The sequence below is a fragment of the Meriones unguiculatus genome, chromosome 19 (assembly GCF_030254825.1).
Source record: "Meriones unguiculatus strain TT.TT164.6M chromosome 19, Bangor_MerUng_6.1, whole genome shotgun sequence".
Lineage (NCBI taxonomy): Eukaryota > Metazoa > Chordata > Mammalia > Rodentia > Muridae > Meriones > Meriones unguiculatus.
This window is the reverse complement of record NC_083366.1, coordinates 71720513-71738702: the sequence shown is the minus strand read 5'-3', so window position 1 is coordinate 71738702 and position 18190 is coordinate 71720513. Positions and strand designations below refer to the sequence as shown.

The 18190-nt window shown below is 39.4% G+C and overlaps 1 protein-coding gene across 5 annotated transcripts in view; it reads left to right on the top strand.

Moving 5' to 3' along the window:
* The window catches only part of Nnt (nicotinamide nucleotide transhydrogenase), an 88898-nt gene that overhangs the window by 55697 nt on the left and 15011 nt on the right, over positions 1-18190 (top strand). For all 5 annotated transcript variants that reach the window (XM_060372584.1, XM_060372586.1, XM_060372588.1 and 2 more), the window contains exons 18-19: positions 9022-9181; positions 12135-12216. In XM_060372584.1, the coding sequence (XP_060228567.1) occupies positions 9022-9181; positions 12135-12216 (242 nt within the window). The remainder of the gene's footprint in view (positions 1-9021; positions 9182-12134; positions 12217-18190) is intronic.

The window sequence follows — 18190 nt, the reverse complement described above, 5'->3', positions numbered from 1 at the left end:
TTTCCTTAGAGAAAGGGTTTATCTGTGTTGCCTTGGCTGTCCTAGAACTCACTTGTAGACCAAACTGGTCTAGAACTCAGAGGTCCACCTGCCTCTGCATCTGGAGTGCTGGTATTAAAGGCATATGCCACCACCACGTGGCTGCAGTTTTTTTATTAGTTATTATTATTTATTACAATTTATTCACTTTGTATCCCGGCTGTGGCCCCCTCCCTCATCTCTTCTCAACCCCATCTTCCCTCCCTCTTTTCCCCCAATGCTCTCCCCTAGTCATCTGATAGGAGAGGTCCTCCTCCCCTTCCATCTGACCCTAGCCTATCAGGTCTCATCAGGACTGGCTGCATTGTCTTCCTCTGTGGCCTGGTAAGGCTGCTCCCGCCTCAGGGGGAGGTGGCCACCGAGTTCATGTCAGAGATAGCCCCTGTTCCCCTTACTTGGGAACCCACTTGGACACTGAGCTGCCATGGGCTACATCTGTGCAGGGGTTTTAGGTCTTCTCCATGCGTGGTTCTTGGTTGGGGTATCAGGCTCTGCAGGGCCCCCAAGGCCCAGTTTTTTTTTTTTTTTTTTTTTTTTTTTGGCTGTGTTCTCCTTTTGGAGTTCCTCTACCCTCTAGGTCTTTCTATCTCCCCCTTCTTTCATAAGATTCCCTGCACTCTGCCCAAAGGTTGGCTATGAGTCTCAGCCTCTGCTTTGATACCTCAATCAATAGAGTCTTTCAGAGGCCGTCTGTGGTAGGTTCCTGTCCTGTTCCCTGTCTTCTCCTGCTTCTCATGTCCATCATGTTTGCCCTTCTGAATGAGGATTGAACATCTTCCCTGTAGTTTTTTAAAATTACAATTATTTTTATGTGTATGGGTGTTTGTCTGCATGTATGTCTGTGCACCTCTTGCTTGCCTGGTGCCTGCAGAGACCAGGAGAAGGCTGGAATTGTAGTGACAGATGGTTATGAGCCACCATGAAGCTGCTGAGACTCAAATCTGGGTCCTCTGGAAGAGCAACCAGTACTCTTACCTGCCGAGCCATCTCTCCAGCCACCTAGGTTATTTTTTTTAATGTAATATTTTTAAGAACATTATGCATGAACATTGTATTTATGTCACTCTCACCCTTCCTTCCCCACACCAACATCTGCTATGTCCCCCCAAATTTAAGACCTTTTCTTCTGTAACGTATGTACTTACATGTACAGACAACATATGAAGTTCATTCATATGTTGAATGAACATTCATTCGATGAATTCAATGAATGAAGTTCATTCATATGCTTGTATAGATGTCTGTCCAGCGCTGACCGGATTCTCCCTTTCTCAGTAGCCGTTGGCTTCCTTTATCTAGGGTGGCACCTTCCACACTGGCACTCAGCTGGTGTTGTCCTTATGCTGGTCTTGTTCAGGAAGTCATGTTGGTGAGATATCACGGGTGCTTCTCCTTGTCATGTCCAAGGGACACTGTGTAGCAGCAGGCACCATCTCCCGGGTCTCACCATGTTCCTGTCCCCCACCCCAACCCTCTCCTTCCTGTTCTCCCCGAGTCTTAGGTGTAGGCTTGCATTGCAAATGTTTTATTTGGTATAGGATACCAAATAGTCACTTAATCTATGTATTTTGACCAGTCCTGAATCTCTGTAATAGTCTCCTGTTGCACAAAAAGCTTTTTTGATGGGATAAGAGTTCCACCTAAGCTGGCTTCTTTGGTTACCGCAGGTTACAGAAAATCTTCATCTTTGCATCTCAGCATTTAACTTGCTGTGATTGAGAGATACCATGTCAATTAAAATGCTGAAGTTATCTTTTCATAATAAATGTTTTCTTTTGTTGTGTTTGCTCCTCTTGTAAAACACAGGGCTTGACAGCCCAAGTTTAAAACAACCCGGATTATTATGTTACCTAAGTAGTTGGAAATACTTGGAATTTGTAAATTTTATATACTGTTTAAACACTTCAAGGCTCTGGGGTGTTTAAATTACAAATACCTTTAAAGAAAGGTTGTATTTAGTTCTTTACAAATACAGCTTTCTTCAAAAATAAACCTTTAAAGAATTTTATTGTTGCTTTTGGAGAATATGAATGACCAGCAGGGGTCATCAGATTTTCATGATTATTTAAAGGTGCTATGACAGAAAAATGAGCTTTAAAATCAAATTGTAAGATTTGAGTTATTTTATATTATTATTATTATTGTTTCTCTTTATTTTAGACAGAATCTCACTGTGTATCCCTGGCTGGCCTCCAACTATGGATCCACTTGCCTCAGCCTCCTAAATGCTGAATTACAGGCATGCACCACCACACCTGGCAAAATATTTGAATTGTATCTACGCTAGTGTCATATTGATGCAAGGAGACATGTGGAAGGGATTGTATGTCGTTCTTGAGACATCATCGTGAGCACTTTCCCATTTTTACCTTGTTTCTTTAGTGGTTTTCTTTAGATTCTTAATTATTATTTTTTAACTTAGCAGCTTATGCTTCAAGTTTCTAATCTGTTTCTTACTTCTTGCCTTTTTCTTCCTATTCAGTTTCCATGTTATTGTAGCGACAGCAGCACAGTAGCTCCTACAATATTTTTGCAATAAAAATATTTTTAATTTTTTTATAACAGTGACTAGAATGATTTACCCCATAAGAGGTGCCTGTTGGTCATATTTTCTTCTGTATTCTCTTGTGAAATGATCTTATCTTTCTCCCTTTGTTCTGTCCTTTCACATGTTAGGATGTTTTTCTACTTTTTGTCTCTTTTCTATTTTCCACTGCCCCAAGCATTCCATTCCCATCAATGTCTTATAGTTTTTTGAGTTCTTATACTAATGCATCCTTATAGTTGTCTGGGACCATAAATAGATTAGATTAGATTAGTACCCCATGATAGTGTGTTTTTATTCATCTGGATTTAAGGATAGTGAGAGCTTTAATTGAAAAGACTACTCCAAGGCGAGATGTGGTAGTGGATGACTTTGATCTCAGCACTTGAGAGGTAGAGACAGAGGCAGGCAGATCACTGAGTTTGAGGCCAACCTGGTCTATATAGTGAGTACTAAGCAAGCCAATTCTATACAGTAAAAACAAACAAACAAAAATCCAAAACAACAACATCAAAACCAACAAAGAGAACGCTACAGGCTAGTCATTGCAGCACACACTTGAAATCTCAACATTTGGGAACCTGAAGTATGAAGATCATTAATTATTTTGAGGATGGCTTCGATTACATGTAGTCTTTAGGGCCAGCTCATACCTATGAAGTTTCTCTTTCAGAAAGAAAGCTCAGTTATAAAAGCACAAGTGTTTAATGTAGGGAATTTGGATGAAGAGAAAAAAAGCATGAGGGAAAATAAAATGACATAATTTCCAATCATTTAATAATTAACACTTAATATCTGAATATTGGATTTTTGCATCGTGTTCATTCACTTTGTAATGGATTATGTTATTCTAATACTTAATTTTCTAACTACTATATTTGAACATCTACACATTGGCATAACATATAGCTACATCATATTTTTAAATTCATAATATGATGTTTTGAGCTTTGCCCTAGTTGCAGTGTTCTCCTGTAAGTTTTTTTTTTTTTTTTTTTTTTTTTTTTAACCAGTACAAGGCAACAGTCTGAGGGTGTGGGCCCTTTTTGTTGGCTTTTGGTGCTCCTGGGATTATCTCAGAGAACCCTCACAGACCAAACTCTTATTGACAGTGCATCTTCCATCATTCCCTGCATTCCTGCATGCAGTTACAAAACAGTGAGAATCCAATAAAAAAACATACCAGCATATTTTTAGGCATTTAAAGTAGATCCTTTTATTCACCTCTACCTTCATTGATTTGTGGCATGTACTGGTTTATTAGAAGAAACTTTTTTTTTTATTAATTTGTGCTCAAGGTAGTTTAGAATAAAAAAGTGGCTGCTCAAAGTTATTTTAATGCTGCAAGTCTTATGCTGAGTAATATATAAACATTGACTTAATGTTTGTAATTAATCCCTGTAGTGGTTTTGGAGGTGGGAAATAGTCTCATTTTGTAGAAGATGTGTTTTAAAATATGCACCTTTGTGTCTATGAAGCCTGACTTAGCACTTGGCATAGTCAAATGAACACGCTGCTTGGTCAGTGAACCTTGTGTGTTCATTAATGGACATCAAAGGACTGTTTTGTTGGCTTGTTATTTTAGAGTCCCGTATTATGGATGGGTTAAAGCAGCAGATGCAATTAGAGTCCATATGGTATCAGTGCCATTGGTCTTCTTTAGTGTTTACTGGAGCAAATATGTCAGCCCAAACCAGAGCAGGGTGGTTCCATTATGTGGGAAGAAATGGAATGCTCCCCAGTGACTAACCAACAACCTCCAAAGTCAAAGTTTTGTTTGACAGTGACTCCCTTTGGGAGCCCTCTGAGCCCTGTGCGGGTCACACCAGGCCATATAACAACAGAAGATGTTGGCTTTGTCCGAACGGCAAACACACAGCCACAATTTTCTTTACGCCAAGCTGCAATAGTCGACCTCTTTGTGCTTCTGTAGCCTCTCTGCTTGTACCTGGAAGAGGGAGTTCTTACCAAACTGAGAAGGCATTTTCAGACAAAGAAAACCCTCTCTCTCCTCTTTGTTTTCAAATGGAATTAGAGCAGGATAAAGTAAGTCAAAAGCCAGGCCAAATAGAATTTTATTTTATCTTTTTGTGATTGATTAATTGACAGAGCATTGAGACAAGAGACAGCACTAAATAGTATATATACTATTGCTTCAGTTTTGGGTATTTTATGACCTTACTTTTGTCTTCAGACTAATTTCTTTTAGTGTAGCTGGAATTATGGGAGTCAATGATCTCTTTAATGTAGCACATAACTTTCATTTTAGGGCTTATTGGCTCAAAAGAAGCAGGCTTGGACAGTGTGTCAATTATTTTTTTGGTCTTGGAATCTGGGAACCCCTCATTCTGTGGATAAGTGGTCACAAGATGGTCTCATGAATCACATACGGAAGCAAATAAAATAAAATAAAAAGGAGGCACAAAGCTGCAAGCCCTAAACATTTGTTGTGAACACAGTGTTGCAATAGAAAATTAAGAGATGAAAAGTAATATAATTTTTAAGAGACCACATTGAATTAGCATAATGGTGATATAATTTTGCTTATGTGTTTAAGAAATGGACCTTGATTGTTAAGTCACTATTTTTCTCTCTAAGTTCCATCCCAAGTGAGTACACTCTAATTAAATGTCCTCAGATTTTTTTTTCCTCCTCTCCTGTTCAGTTTTATAGGACAAACAATGAATTTTCTTAAGCCAAGTTAGAATGATTAAGCTTCTGTCCTCTGTCTCATGTGCTTCGGTTGTAAAGGGACGTGAGCTCTTTGTCCATCAGAGAAGAGTTCTCTGTAGCAGGACTGTTCAAATAGTTGTGTGTGTGTGTGTGTGTGTGTGTGAGAGAGAGAGAGAGAGAGAGAGAGGTGTATGCATGTATGATTTATATGCATGTGTGTGTAGGGAGAGCAGGAGCCTATACGTATGGAGGGTAGAAAGGGCAACAAGTGGCTTTATTTCTCATTTTCTACCTTGATCCTCTGAGGAAGGGCTATATGGACTCAGTTCTCAGTGCTGAGTTTGCGGAGTGTGGAACCAGGCCTAGGTCTGGCCTTGGGTGGGTGGAGGGGCTCCTAGGCACTAAACTGTCCTGGTGCTTGCTCAGCAAACACTCCCACCCACAGAACCATCTCTCCAGCCCTCAAAAATAGGCTTTTAAAATTAATTTAAAAGGTTTATTTATTTATTTTTTTAAATGTAGGAGTGTTCTATCTATATACATGAATGCCATAAGAAAGCATCAGATCCCTTTATAGATGGCTGTGAGCCACCATGTGGTTGTTAGGAATTGAACTCAGGACCTCTGGAAGAGCAGCCAGTGCTCTTAACTGCTGAGCCATCTCACCAGCCTTAAAATTCATATTTAATGGCAAGAGTTTAGTAGACCATATTTTTTGAGAGTTAAATTCCAGCATCTTGTAAAAAAACTAGAAAAGATTTGTAGACATCAAAAACTGAATGTTTGGGGAGTCCCAGTTATGACTGTTTCAGTTTTTATTTAGGAGTTTATAAACTTCCTGCTAGGCTGGGATTAGGATGTTAATTCAAAGCATTAAAATTTCTCTTATCCCTTATCCATCATCTTTGAAATTTATGTTATTTATTAAAGTGTGGCTGTTTCCCACATCCCTTTTCCCCTCTTTCCTATTGCTAGATCTCCCCAGCTGTGTAAATGTCATTACAAGGTTGCCACTGGCCTAATTACTGTTGTATGGATGACCTTGTTAATTCTGATGTGGCATTATTGAAGATCTCTGAATTAAAAAAATGTTTTAAATAAAATATTGCATTTGAACAAGATAATATCAAGAAAATAGATTGATAATTGTAAGCTTTTACGTGATATAATGGATTGCAACCATTAAAAATAAGTTTTAAACAGTTTTTGAGTTTTTTTCTTCCCGTGAGGTACTCATCATGTAAAATGCGTCAATTCATGAATAGTATGTGCATTGGGTAGTTTTATTTCAACTTTATACAAGCAATTGTCATTTTGAAAGAGGGACCCTCAACTGAGAAAATGCCCCTACCAGATTGGTCTATGGCAAGCCTGTGGTGCATTTCTCTTGATTGATTTTTGATGTGGGAGGGTCCAGCTCTTTTAGGGAGGTACTATCCTTAGGCTTGTAGGCCTGGGAGCTATAAAAAAGCAGACTGTGAAAGCTATGAGGAGCAAGCCAGTAAGCAACACTCTTCCATGGCCTCTGCATCAGCTTCCGCCTTGAACTCCCTCAGTTATGGACTGTGATGTGGAAGTGTAAGCAAAATAAACCCTTTCCTCTGCAAGTTGCCTCTGGTCATGGTATTTTATCACAACAATAAAAATCCTAATTAAAACAGTAAGTAATTTGCATTTTTAAACACTTCTCCAAAGCTGGTGGGAATATAACCTTGTACAACTACTTTGGAAATCAAATCTGGTGCTTTCTCAGAAAATTAGGAATAGTGCTACCTCAAGATGCAGCTATACCACTCCTAGGCATATATCTAAAAGATGCCTCACCATTGAATAAGGACATTTGCTCAACTATGTTCATAGCAGCTTTATTTTTAATAGTCAGAATCTGGTAACGACCTAGATGTCCCTCCACAGAGGAATGGTACAGAAAATGTGGTACATTTACACAATGGAATACTACTCAGCAATCAAAACCAAAGAAATCATGAAATTTGCAGGCAAATGGTGGGAACTAGAAAAGATCATCCTGAGTGAGGTAACCCAGAAGCAGAAAGACACATATGGTATATACTCACTTATAAGTGGATATTAGCCACTTATAATATAATATAATAATTATATATACAATATATAATATATAGTATATAATTATATATATAATATGATAATTATAGGATAAACATACTAAAAGCTATAGTCCTAAAAAAGCTAAACAACAAGGAGGACCCTAGGGAAGAGGCTTAATCCTTATTCAGAAGGGCAAACAGGATAGACATCGGTAGTAGGAGAAGACAAGGAACAGGAGAGGAGCCTACCACAGAGGACCTCTGAAAGACTCTACCCACCAGGGTATCGAAGGAGATACTGAGACTCACAGCCAAACTTTGGGCAGAGTGCAGGAAACCTTATGGAAGAAGAGGAGATAGAAAGACCTGGAGGGAACAGGAACTCCACAAGGAGACCAACAGAGACAAAATACCTGGGTCCAGGGGGTCCTGCAGAGACTGATACTCCAACCAAGGACCATGCATGGAGAGGAACTAGACTCCTTGCTCAGAGGAAGCCCATAGGCTGCTCAGTTTCCAAGTTGGTACCCTAGTAAGGGAACAGTGACTGTCTCTGACATGAACTCAATGGCTGGCTCTTTGTTCACCACCCCCTCTCCCAGGGAGTGCAGCCTTGCCAGGCCACAGAGGAAGATGATGCAGCCAGCCCTGAAGAGACTTGATAGGCTAGGGCCAGGAGGACTAGGGGAGAAGAGGGAGGGTAGGTGGGACTGGGCAGAGACGAGGGAGGGGGCTGCAGCACCCCAAAGTGAATAAATTGTAAGAAAGAAAGAAAAAAAAAAGAAAAGAAAGAAAGTATTTTGTTTTTCAAAACATCTAGTTTCTCTTCCTTTACCATCTCCTCTGCAGCTATTCTTTTCAAAAGTAGGTGCCTCACTGTCTTACAGTCTAATTGGGGCATTTCTAAGGTTAATTCTTAGATGATTATATGTGAGTGAGAGATGCCTTCTCTGAATTCTCTCTTGAGATTATCTTACTGGTGAAAAGGGTGTGTACCAGCCAAAAGAGTGTATCATCTTGCTCGTCCACCTCCTTGCAGGTGAAACATTTTAGAATCTTAAGGCTGAATCCTTCAGCTTCTATGAGAATCAGGTTTAAGATTTCATGAAGCTATAGTGGACTTGGAAAGTAAAAGTTATGCTGTTATTGTTTTTTTTTTTTCTTGAATACAAAGAGCCTTGGAGCTCTAAATGAAATGTGTAAATATCATTTGGATCCCTCCTGGTTGTCTTGACAGCTTAGGTGCAGTGGCAGAAATCTACTGGAGAGATACATAAGGTCATTTCATGAATTTTTTTTCTTCTTGCAGATCTCTTGTTCTCTTTTACTCTGGTGAAGTCCATATAAATATGGAGAGAGAAGCTGGTTGTTCAGTGTCTAGAGGATAATAGTACAGCTAAAATTTCATTAATTTCTACATTTTACATATAATTTACATTAAAATATTTGTTTAAAATGTTTTTTTTTCTGAAAACATATTAGTGTGCAATTGACCTGATTGGAAAATTGGTACAGTTTTTAGATGTTTCTATTATTTAAGTTTTGAAGTAAACTTAGAAGTCACCTCTGGCTAAAATTCTTTAACAAGTTAAATAAATTCCTTAAAAATGATGTGGTTCATGTATATGAAATTCATGCTATTTTCAAAGAATTTCATGAAGTGAGCTCTCTCTCATGGGGGACAATTTTTCTCTTTAGGCAATGAATCGCTCCCTGGCTAATGTGATTCTTGGAGGCTATGGTACAACTTCAACAGCTGGTGGAAAACCCATGGAAATTTCTGGCACACATACAGAAATCAACCTTGACAATGCAGTTGAGATGATACGGGAAGCTAATAGCATTGTTATTACTCCAGGTAAAAAATATAAATAAAGGTAACATTCTAAAAAAGAAACCCCAGAACAACCTATAATTGCTGTTATAATTGATTACATTGAATAATACATTGAATAATATTGAATTACATTTAAATACATTGAATTATAGGAAAAGGGTAAATTGAAACCTCCTCATTAAACCTTTTTGTTAGTTCTTTGAGAATGTCATTCAGCTTTTGATCATATTCACCTCCAACCCTTCCTCCATCCATCTCCCTTCTCTATTCTCCCACCTTTGCGGGTTTTCTTTTTTTCTGTTTAACTCATCAAGACCAATTTGTGTCCCCTAAGTATTGGTGGATGTATGGTCTTCCGCTGGAGTATTTTTCAGGAGTGGGACTTTGTGTTCGACTCCCATCTCCATGTTAGGATTTGCCTGGGCTTTTGACAACCACTGTGAATTTGTATGTGCAGCTGCAGCTGCCCTGCTGAGCCCAGAAGACAGAGCCCCCTTGTCGTCAAACACGCATTCTGACTCTTACTGACACGTTCTGCTCCTTCTGCAATGATCCCTGAGCCTTGGGAGGAGGGGCAGCAGGAAACACGCCCCATTTAGCTGAGGACTGTGCAGTCTCTTTTTCTCTACACCTTGAGTAGCTGTGAATCAGCGTGTTAATCACAGTGCAAGTTGAAGCTTCTCAGATAGGGCTGAGAGATGTTTGCTCTATGGGAACAAAAATAAGTCTTTAGGAGTCTTTAGCAGCCTAATAGCAGTAGGGTTCCCTGTAGGGCCTATGACCTGTCTAGTCATAGAAACCTCCTTATTTATGGAAATGTAATGGTAACAGTAGCAACTGAATGGTCACTGAGTGAGAACACTGAGAACCCTCCCTTTACGTTAGTATTTTAGAATAACATAAATGTTCGATCAATCAAGGTAGTGGGCTCTAGCCATCTTTTCAAGCTTCTGTACACCTGTTAAGCTATTGTAGAGTGTTGGTTTTATTTTTGTTTGTTTTTTGTCAATGTTAGGGTATGTAAGATTAAATTAGGTATAGCATGTGGAAGTGTTTGACTCATTCCTTAGACTCAGTAAGTGTTAGTCTCCTTTCAAAAATCAGCTATTTAAAAAGTGCTCTGTGGTTTTCTGTAATGGTCTCTGCTTCCTGCAAAGTGAAGTTTCTGTGACGAGAGGCGAGGACTATAGTGGGCATAAGGACAGATGCCTAGATTGTTGTCATGGACTATGCTAGTTAATAAGTGGTTCTGATCAGGTTAGACAGCATGACTTAGGAGAAAGAGCTCATCTTGTACTCTTGGCTGAGAGATTGAGGCAATGGACTGAAAAGAACTGGTCATAAGAGTCCCAGTATGTCACTCTTGTTGTTTGCCTCTGAAAGTTTGTGAGATAGAGACTAACTCATTTAACTAACTCCATTTCTAATATATGTGACTTAGCTCAGTTTTTCATGATTGTCACAGAATGTCAGATTAGGATTTTAACTCTGTCATGCCATTATAGGAGTTTTCCATGAAGGAAGACAACTGACTTGATACGTGGGCAATTTACAGGTTGAGAACATATTATGATAGAAGTAACAAATTTAAGGCAAACTAGATATTTCAGTATGAGCTTCAATATAGGAGAGTGCTACTCTTCGAGGCGTTTGAAGGGCGGATTTCGGCTGTTTCAGGGCTGAGACTACTGCTGCCAGTCAGTGTGAGAAATACACTGTCACGCACGGGCACACCTGCATAGTGTGTGGAGATACAGTGTAACGTAAAGGATACAGTGAACTTTCCTAGCCAAAGAGAACTGCACATCTTATTGAGAAGCTATGCTGCTAGGAGGTGATGGTTCATGCCTTTAATCCCAGCACTTGGGAGGCAGAAGCAGGTGGATCTCTGTGAGTTTGAGACCAGCCTAGTATACAGAGCGAGTTCCAGGACCGTCAGGGATACACAGACAAACCCTGTCTCAAAAACAAAACAAAACAGGCACTGTGTATCTCAGTTTAGAAGTCAGATAGGGAGATAAATAATGCCATGTGTGTTATGACAGTGGTTAAGCTGAAGTGTTATAGACATTTTTTTTTTCTCCTCATGAGGAACTAAGAAGGGACAAAGGGAAGTTAGGATCTGTTTTGAGCTTTAAAGATGGATGGTGTTGTGGGTAGGGAAAGGCAGAGGTGATGCTAGCTAGAGCAAACAGTCTGCGGCATTTGGAAAAAAGGCTAGGAAAGAATGAACAGATGCGAGTCGCTGAGCAGCTACTATGGACATAGTCTTAGAGTGAAAGAAGAAGGAGGTGGCTGACATTCTTGGTTACACTGATGCAAACCTCAAGTAGGAAAGACCATTTCTTATTCACTGAGCATGGGAGTAGAGTTGGATGAGAAAACTTTTCAGTTCGTTTTCTTTGAAGACATTAGGTTTGGACCACGGTCATGCTGCATTGGAGCTCAGATTGCAGGTCGAGCCAGCAGGACTCGGCACAGTTGCTGAAGTCCTGGGGTGAAGTTAACTAAGATTTGAGGAGAGGTAAGGAACACATTGAAAGCCTCCAAGTAAGACTTGGTTATTCAAGGAGGAGAACAGAAGGAGAAAAACTATTCAAGGTGGTAGAGGAAGAATAGTAACAAAGCCAAGAGTGATCCTACAGGGCTGACATTGTAGGAGTGATGGAAGACACTTACTTATTCAGGGTTTAAAAACAGAGGAGAGTGGGCATAGACTAGTGTGTGCATGGAGCATAGCAAGGACATTTTGTAGCATGTGACTTATTGGGAAGTTGTGGGGGTCATTAGATTTTGAGTTTCAAATTCAAATTATTTATATATTTAAGTCTAGATTATAAATCTGCTCTCATTTAGTCCGGTTTATTGCCTGTGTTGGCACAGGAATACATTGGAATACGTTTTGATCAAGAGGGAGGTTATAATCTGTAAGATTTCAAAAGCACATTCTTTGGTTTTGAATGTTCCCTCCCAGGATACGGCCTGTGCGCAGCCAAAGCTCAGTACCCCATTGCTGACCTGGTGAAGATGCTTACTGAGCAAGGCAAAAAAGTCAGGTGGGTGCATTGTGTGTGTTTGGGTGGGAAGAGAAGGGATTAGATTGATTAGTCTACGAAAAGATAACTGCTCTTCCACGTGACACTTAGGAGGAGAGATGAAGCATCCAAAAGCTTCTAAAATTTTTTATTGCTTAGTTCTTGCTGTTCTGTGTAATAGAGTCATTTTAGAAAGAGAAATTCCATTGTTCCAAAATATAGATTATTTATGAATGGGAATTGCCAGAAATCATGTTTCTCACTACTTCAATTCGGGGTAAGGTTATACCAAGCATGTGAGTTGCACTAGCTTGTGCTCTTTTTCTTCATCATGATAAAGATAAAAGAGTTGTTTCATTAGGTCACTATGAACCATGATGGGGCTCTTTTCTTTTCTTTTCTTTTCTTTTCTTTTCTTTTCTTTTCCTTTCCTTTCTTCTCTCCTCTTTTTTCTTTCTTTCTTTCCTTCTTTCCTTTCTTTCTTCCTTCTTTCTCCCTTCCTCCCTTTTCCTCCTTTCTTTCTTTCTTTCTTTGTTTCTTTGTTTCTCTTTCTTTCTTTCTTTCTTTCTTTCTTTCTTTCTTTCTTTCTTTCTTTCTTCCTCTTTTTCTGTCTTTCTCTCTTTTTCTTTCTCTTTTCTTTTTTTTGTTTTCTTTCCTTCTTTTCTTTTCTTTGTCCATAAGAAGCCCATAGACTGTTCCCTGCAAATCTAGCATTGAAGTTCTCAGGGTGGGAAGGACCACTGGGATGCTCTTCTAAAGCAATGCACTTTTTGAAATCTGAACTCGCACTGTTGCTGTTCCTGCCACTTGCCTTTTGAGCATTGGATGTTCTTTTGGAAGGTGTTTAGCAGAGGAGTGGAGGACTGTGCATGCCTGGGTCATTCCCTATGAGTCTCAAGAGGAGGAGCACAGAGCACAAGAACAGGGCTTTTGGATGAAGAACTCGATGGCTGTTGCAGTGCTGTGCTTATGTTCTGTTCTCCTCTGAGTCCCCATTAAGGGACATTGTTTCTTAGCATCTAGGAAGGACAGTGAGCTCTTGCGGTCTTCCATCATAGGAATGCTGCTATTCATTTTGTGGGTTCACTAGCAGTTGCATTGATTTGTACCAGAAATAAGAGACACAAGATAATTCATTGAATGGAGTTGGTTCATTAGGTCGCTAATGTCGGTTCACTAGTTGTTAATGTCTGTTAGTAATAATTCCTTTTTAAAAATAATTTATTTAACTTTATCTTATGTGTATTAGTGTGAAGGTGTCAGATTCCTTGGAATGGACATTACAGACAATTGTGAGCTGCCATGTAGATGCTGGGAGTTGAACCCGGGTCCTTTGGAAGAGCAAACAGTGCTTTTAATCACTGAGCCATCTCCATAATAATTCCTTTTAAATGTCATTCTTAGATGTTTGTAAGGGCAGATGATAAGAAAATAAATCCCAACAGTGGACCTAGAATTTGTCAGAGTATCTGTGCCAAACTGGATGTAGAATCAATACTGCTCTTTGAATGTCCCGGGCCATTGATTATAAAAGAGTATGCATAAATAAGGTGACTTACGTGGTCTTTGTCAGCTTAACTTTATTTCTTTCCCCTTTCTCTCTCACTGCTACCCCATCCATTCCTAAAATCTATAGTTTATGCATTTAAATACATAAAGAGTTGAAACACTGTTTTCTGGTCGGAGGGACCAGCATTGTTCTTGTGTGGAGGATTTTCATTATTTGGTGATGATGCTAAGTAAATTGAAGATAAGAAAAGTTACTTTAGTTTTTCATCAGGGCATAAAATGACTCATTTTGGTCTTCTGCTGTAGAGAATGATTTCTGCATATGAAGAGTAATTATTTAAGGGTTATGAAAGATTTAGTTATACATCTGTAAGGGGCTTCTCAGCTATAAGTTTTATTTTATTGAAGGGACTTTGTGGACATAATAGAAACCTTTTCATAAAAATACCTCATGGTTTTGCATGATTATTAAAAAACACTTGCTATTGATAAGTCATAATGTAGAGTTGGAATAAAATTATTGCTCAGCCTGATTTCTATAGTTGTGAGTTATAAAAAATGCTAGTTTATATTCATCTTTCTTTTGTATTAAAGATGGAGTTACATGACATATTGTACATCTTACTGTTCTGTGTTGATTTTCAGCATGGGCTTGTGACGAGGCATTTGAATTTGAGTGAAGTGGGAGGGAGCCCTAGTGGACATGCTGGCCTGGATGCAGCTTAGTTTCTGTGAGGATTTTCTTTATTCAGAGGGAATCAGGGAAACTTTACTTTTGCTTTATGTGTGTGTCATCATCTTTTTATGGGAGAATTAAAGATTTTATAGACAAAGTATACACACACACATAGATGCTGTAGCTTCTTTTTTATAAGGAGGCACATGTCTGTCTGCATGAGAGGTGGCTGCAGCAGTTACCTCGTGCTTTAATGAAATAAGTCTGTATTTACAGTTTGTGGTGATTTGGTCCTTTCATCACTTTGTGCAGCTCCCACGGTGTTCATTGAGTGCAGCTGCCGGGCCTCTGGTTTAGTAGGTCTTTGTGCCTCTGGACCCCCACATGCCTGCATCCAGATGTGGTGACATATCCACACACATCCCCCGTGGAAACATGCCAATATGGACATACGATTGTCATCAATTAGTTACGCCCAAGTGGTGCCAAGAGAAATTGCATCTGTCATACAGTCTGTCTGGCTTCATGGCCCATGATTGATTTAGAGACACTACTGTTTTCCTCTACTTTGGCCACAGTCATAACATGCTCACAAAGGCTTGAGATTATAACGAAGCACATGGCATTTCATGACAAGAACTCATTTTGGGTCGACAGTGTCATGAAAATTTAGTGCTTAAGCTATCATTTGATTCTCAGTTGTTCAGTCAGCTTACAAAACCTTTTAAAGACAGAAATCTTAATAAGACCACATTTTCTTTCCTCTTTACTTCTTAAACTTTGGACTGATTATAATAAAATATAATTTTATAATTTTCAATATAAGATAGGAATAGCATTTCTAATGAGTAAGTCCTGGAAAGTTGTGTTTTTTCTCATTTGTAATTAATAATTACTTGATTTTCTTTTTCTAAAGTATTATCCCTTGCATAATTGCAGAAGTCCTTTTGAATTTGTGGAAATACTTTTCAACTTCTTTGACTAATTGATGTTACATGTTACTTTTAAATTTGATTGAATTCTATTTTATTTGTATAAGTGTTTTGCCTGCATGTATACTTAATACTACATGCATTTCTGGTGCCTGTGAAGGTCAGAAGAGGGTATCAGATGCCCTTGAGCTGGAGTTACAGATGGTTGGGAATCCAACCCTAGTCCTCTTGAAGAGCAGCAACTGCTCTTAACTGCTACGCTATCTTTCCAGCTCCCCCGCCCTTCTTACATTTAGGTTAATATTCAGCTGTATCTATTTACAGCTTATCAATAGCTTTTTATTTGCTAGGTATTGAAAATGCAAAGCTATAAAGCCCAGTTCCCAGTTTCATAGTTATAAAGAAAAATATCTGTAAATAAATGAGTGAATTCCATTGAGTATGTCATAGTCATAGGTGAGTAGGGCTGGAGTTTAAAGCAGGATACTGCCGAGGGAATGTTTTCAGTAATATGTACTAATAATATGAATTGTTTTCAGGCTTACACTAAAGTGTGTGTGTGTGTGTGTGTGTGTGTGTGTGTGTGTCATTTCATTTGAAGCTTAATATTGTTTTACAATCTTATGTAGTGTGGCTATAGGTTTAAATGTATGTTCTTCTTCTAAGAAATCAGTTCCTCAACATGCCTAAAGATTAAATATTTTGTATCTCTAACTAGATTCAAATAGGTAGAAGTCTGCTTTCTATGATGTGTTATGTTTAGGGTACAGAAGGAGCTGTCCCATGCAGATTTGTGATGTTATGAAGGCACATGCTTCTAAAAGGAATGGAAAATGGGCCAGGTGAACAATCTAGTATAATATTTGAATAACAATCAACATTACCTGACAGTTTCACGACAGTTCTGTAGCACTCTTTTCTTAAGGACATGACTATTCATATTAATGCTCAGTCACTGAACAAATGACAATGTAGTTATTTATGTGAAACAAATAATTGTTCCAGGTCCTATTCTAGGTTCTGCAGATATGTCAGTGAATAAGACATCTAATTTCTTATCTTATTTCTTATCTAATTTCTTACTGTTCTAGTGCTGTGAAGAAACACCATGACCAAGGCAGCTCTCATAAAAGTATTTATTTGGGGGATTGCTTACAGTTTCAGAGGATTAGCCCATGATCATAGTGGCAGGAAACAGACAGGCATGGCAGTAGAGCAGCAGTAGCTGAGAGCCTTGCATCCTGATCCATAGGCAACAGGCAAAGAGAAGGGGAAAGGAGAGGGAGAGTGGGTGAGGGAGGAAAGAGAGGGGGTGGGGAAGGAGAGGGGAGAAAGGGGAGATGGGAGAGGGTAAGAGAGGAGAGGAGAGGAGAAGAGAAGAGAGGAAGGGTGAGGAGAGAGAGAGACTGAGATTGGGCCTGGTATGGGTTTTTGAAAACATCAAAACCTACCCTCAGTGACACACTCCAAGAAGGCCACCTGTACTCCAGAAAGGCCACACCTCCTAATCCTTCCCAAACAGTTCCGCTAAGTGGGGACTAAGCATTCAAATATATGAGCCTTTGGAGGCCATTCTCATTCAAACCACCAGGGCTTACGTTCACTTGAGAGGTTAGGAAGTAGGATTTGAGAATTCACTTCTGAGTTGGGGGATATTTCTAACTGCCAAATTCAGATGTTAACTGAAAAGAGGAAGGAAGAGTGATGCCATAGATTACTGTGTCAGTTCTAGCTACAACTGGTAATGAGGAATTAACTAATGCTTCTGCTACCTTGCGCCTGGCTTGCCTGCTTGAAAAACACAGTAGGAGGAGGGTGGGAAGGAAGTTATTTGTGTAGTTGCACAAATCAGTAAACCTTTGGCAGCAGAGAGGAGAAGTAAAGCAAGCACATGCATTCACTCATGTGGATTTGAACCCTTCATGTAGGATCGTCAGCAATCCCCCACTGATACCCAAGTCAAGGGTGTCAGTGAAGAGTGTGGAAAATTGCAGCCATCTCTCCAGATCATTTGGCGTTTTACTATCCTCCACTGTCTCCAGACCTGTGTAGCAGAGACTGTGTTAACACTAGAATTCCTGACATTTTGGAATGTCTTCTCTCGAACCAATTTCTCAGAGGCATCATACCACCCACTCCACCCCCATGTTTCCCAGCAATTTGAGGATAAATTCTTCCATCACATGAAGTCAGTGTTTCTGACCATTGGGGTGATTTTTGACATCTGGTCCAATATTAGTTATAATAAACTCCATTCACAATAATTCTTTGATGAGATTCATGTGGACAGAACAATGTAAATACAAGTCCTCTTATTTCATCTTCAGATTCTTCTGCATCTTGCTTGTACTTTTCATTTTATGGGGCTCCTTAGCTATTGCATTACGAGAGCATTCAACAGGATTAATGTCCAGACAAAAAGATGAAGTTATGCTTAATTTTTAACTAAACTCTACAATATGCCAGAATATAATATTCTAGAACGTTAGTCAGAAATGAAAATTTACTTTTCACTCTGGTGTCTCCATGCACCTCTTGTTAGTTATTTTGGAAATGGGAAGAGTGTCGGTAGTCATGAGGTTTCCACTCCGGGCTAGAATGCTGGGTTCAATTCAGTTCCTGAAAGGCCAGGCTGTATCACAAGTGGTGTTGGTGTGGGAAAGAGAGGGGTGCTGCCGAGGATGGCTGCAGCTGCAACACAACAATGCTGGGCTGATGTTCAAATTGGGTGGTTGCACCTGAGACACTCATTATCTCAGTAGCCTGATGTGTGCCACGTGGGTCAGATGGAAGACATGGCTTCAGACTGTCCAGTGTGTCTTCAATCACATTTGCAGAACAGGGTCCATTATTTGTTAGAAAAACTGTGCCCCTGAGA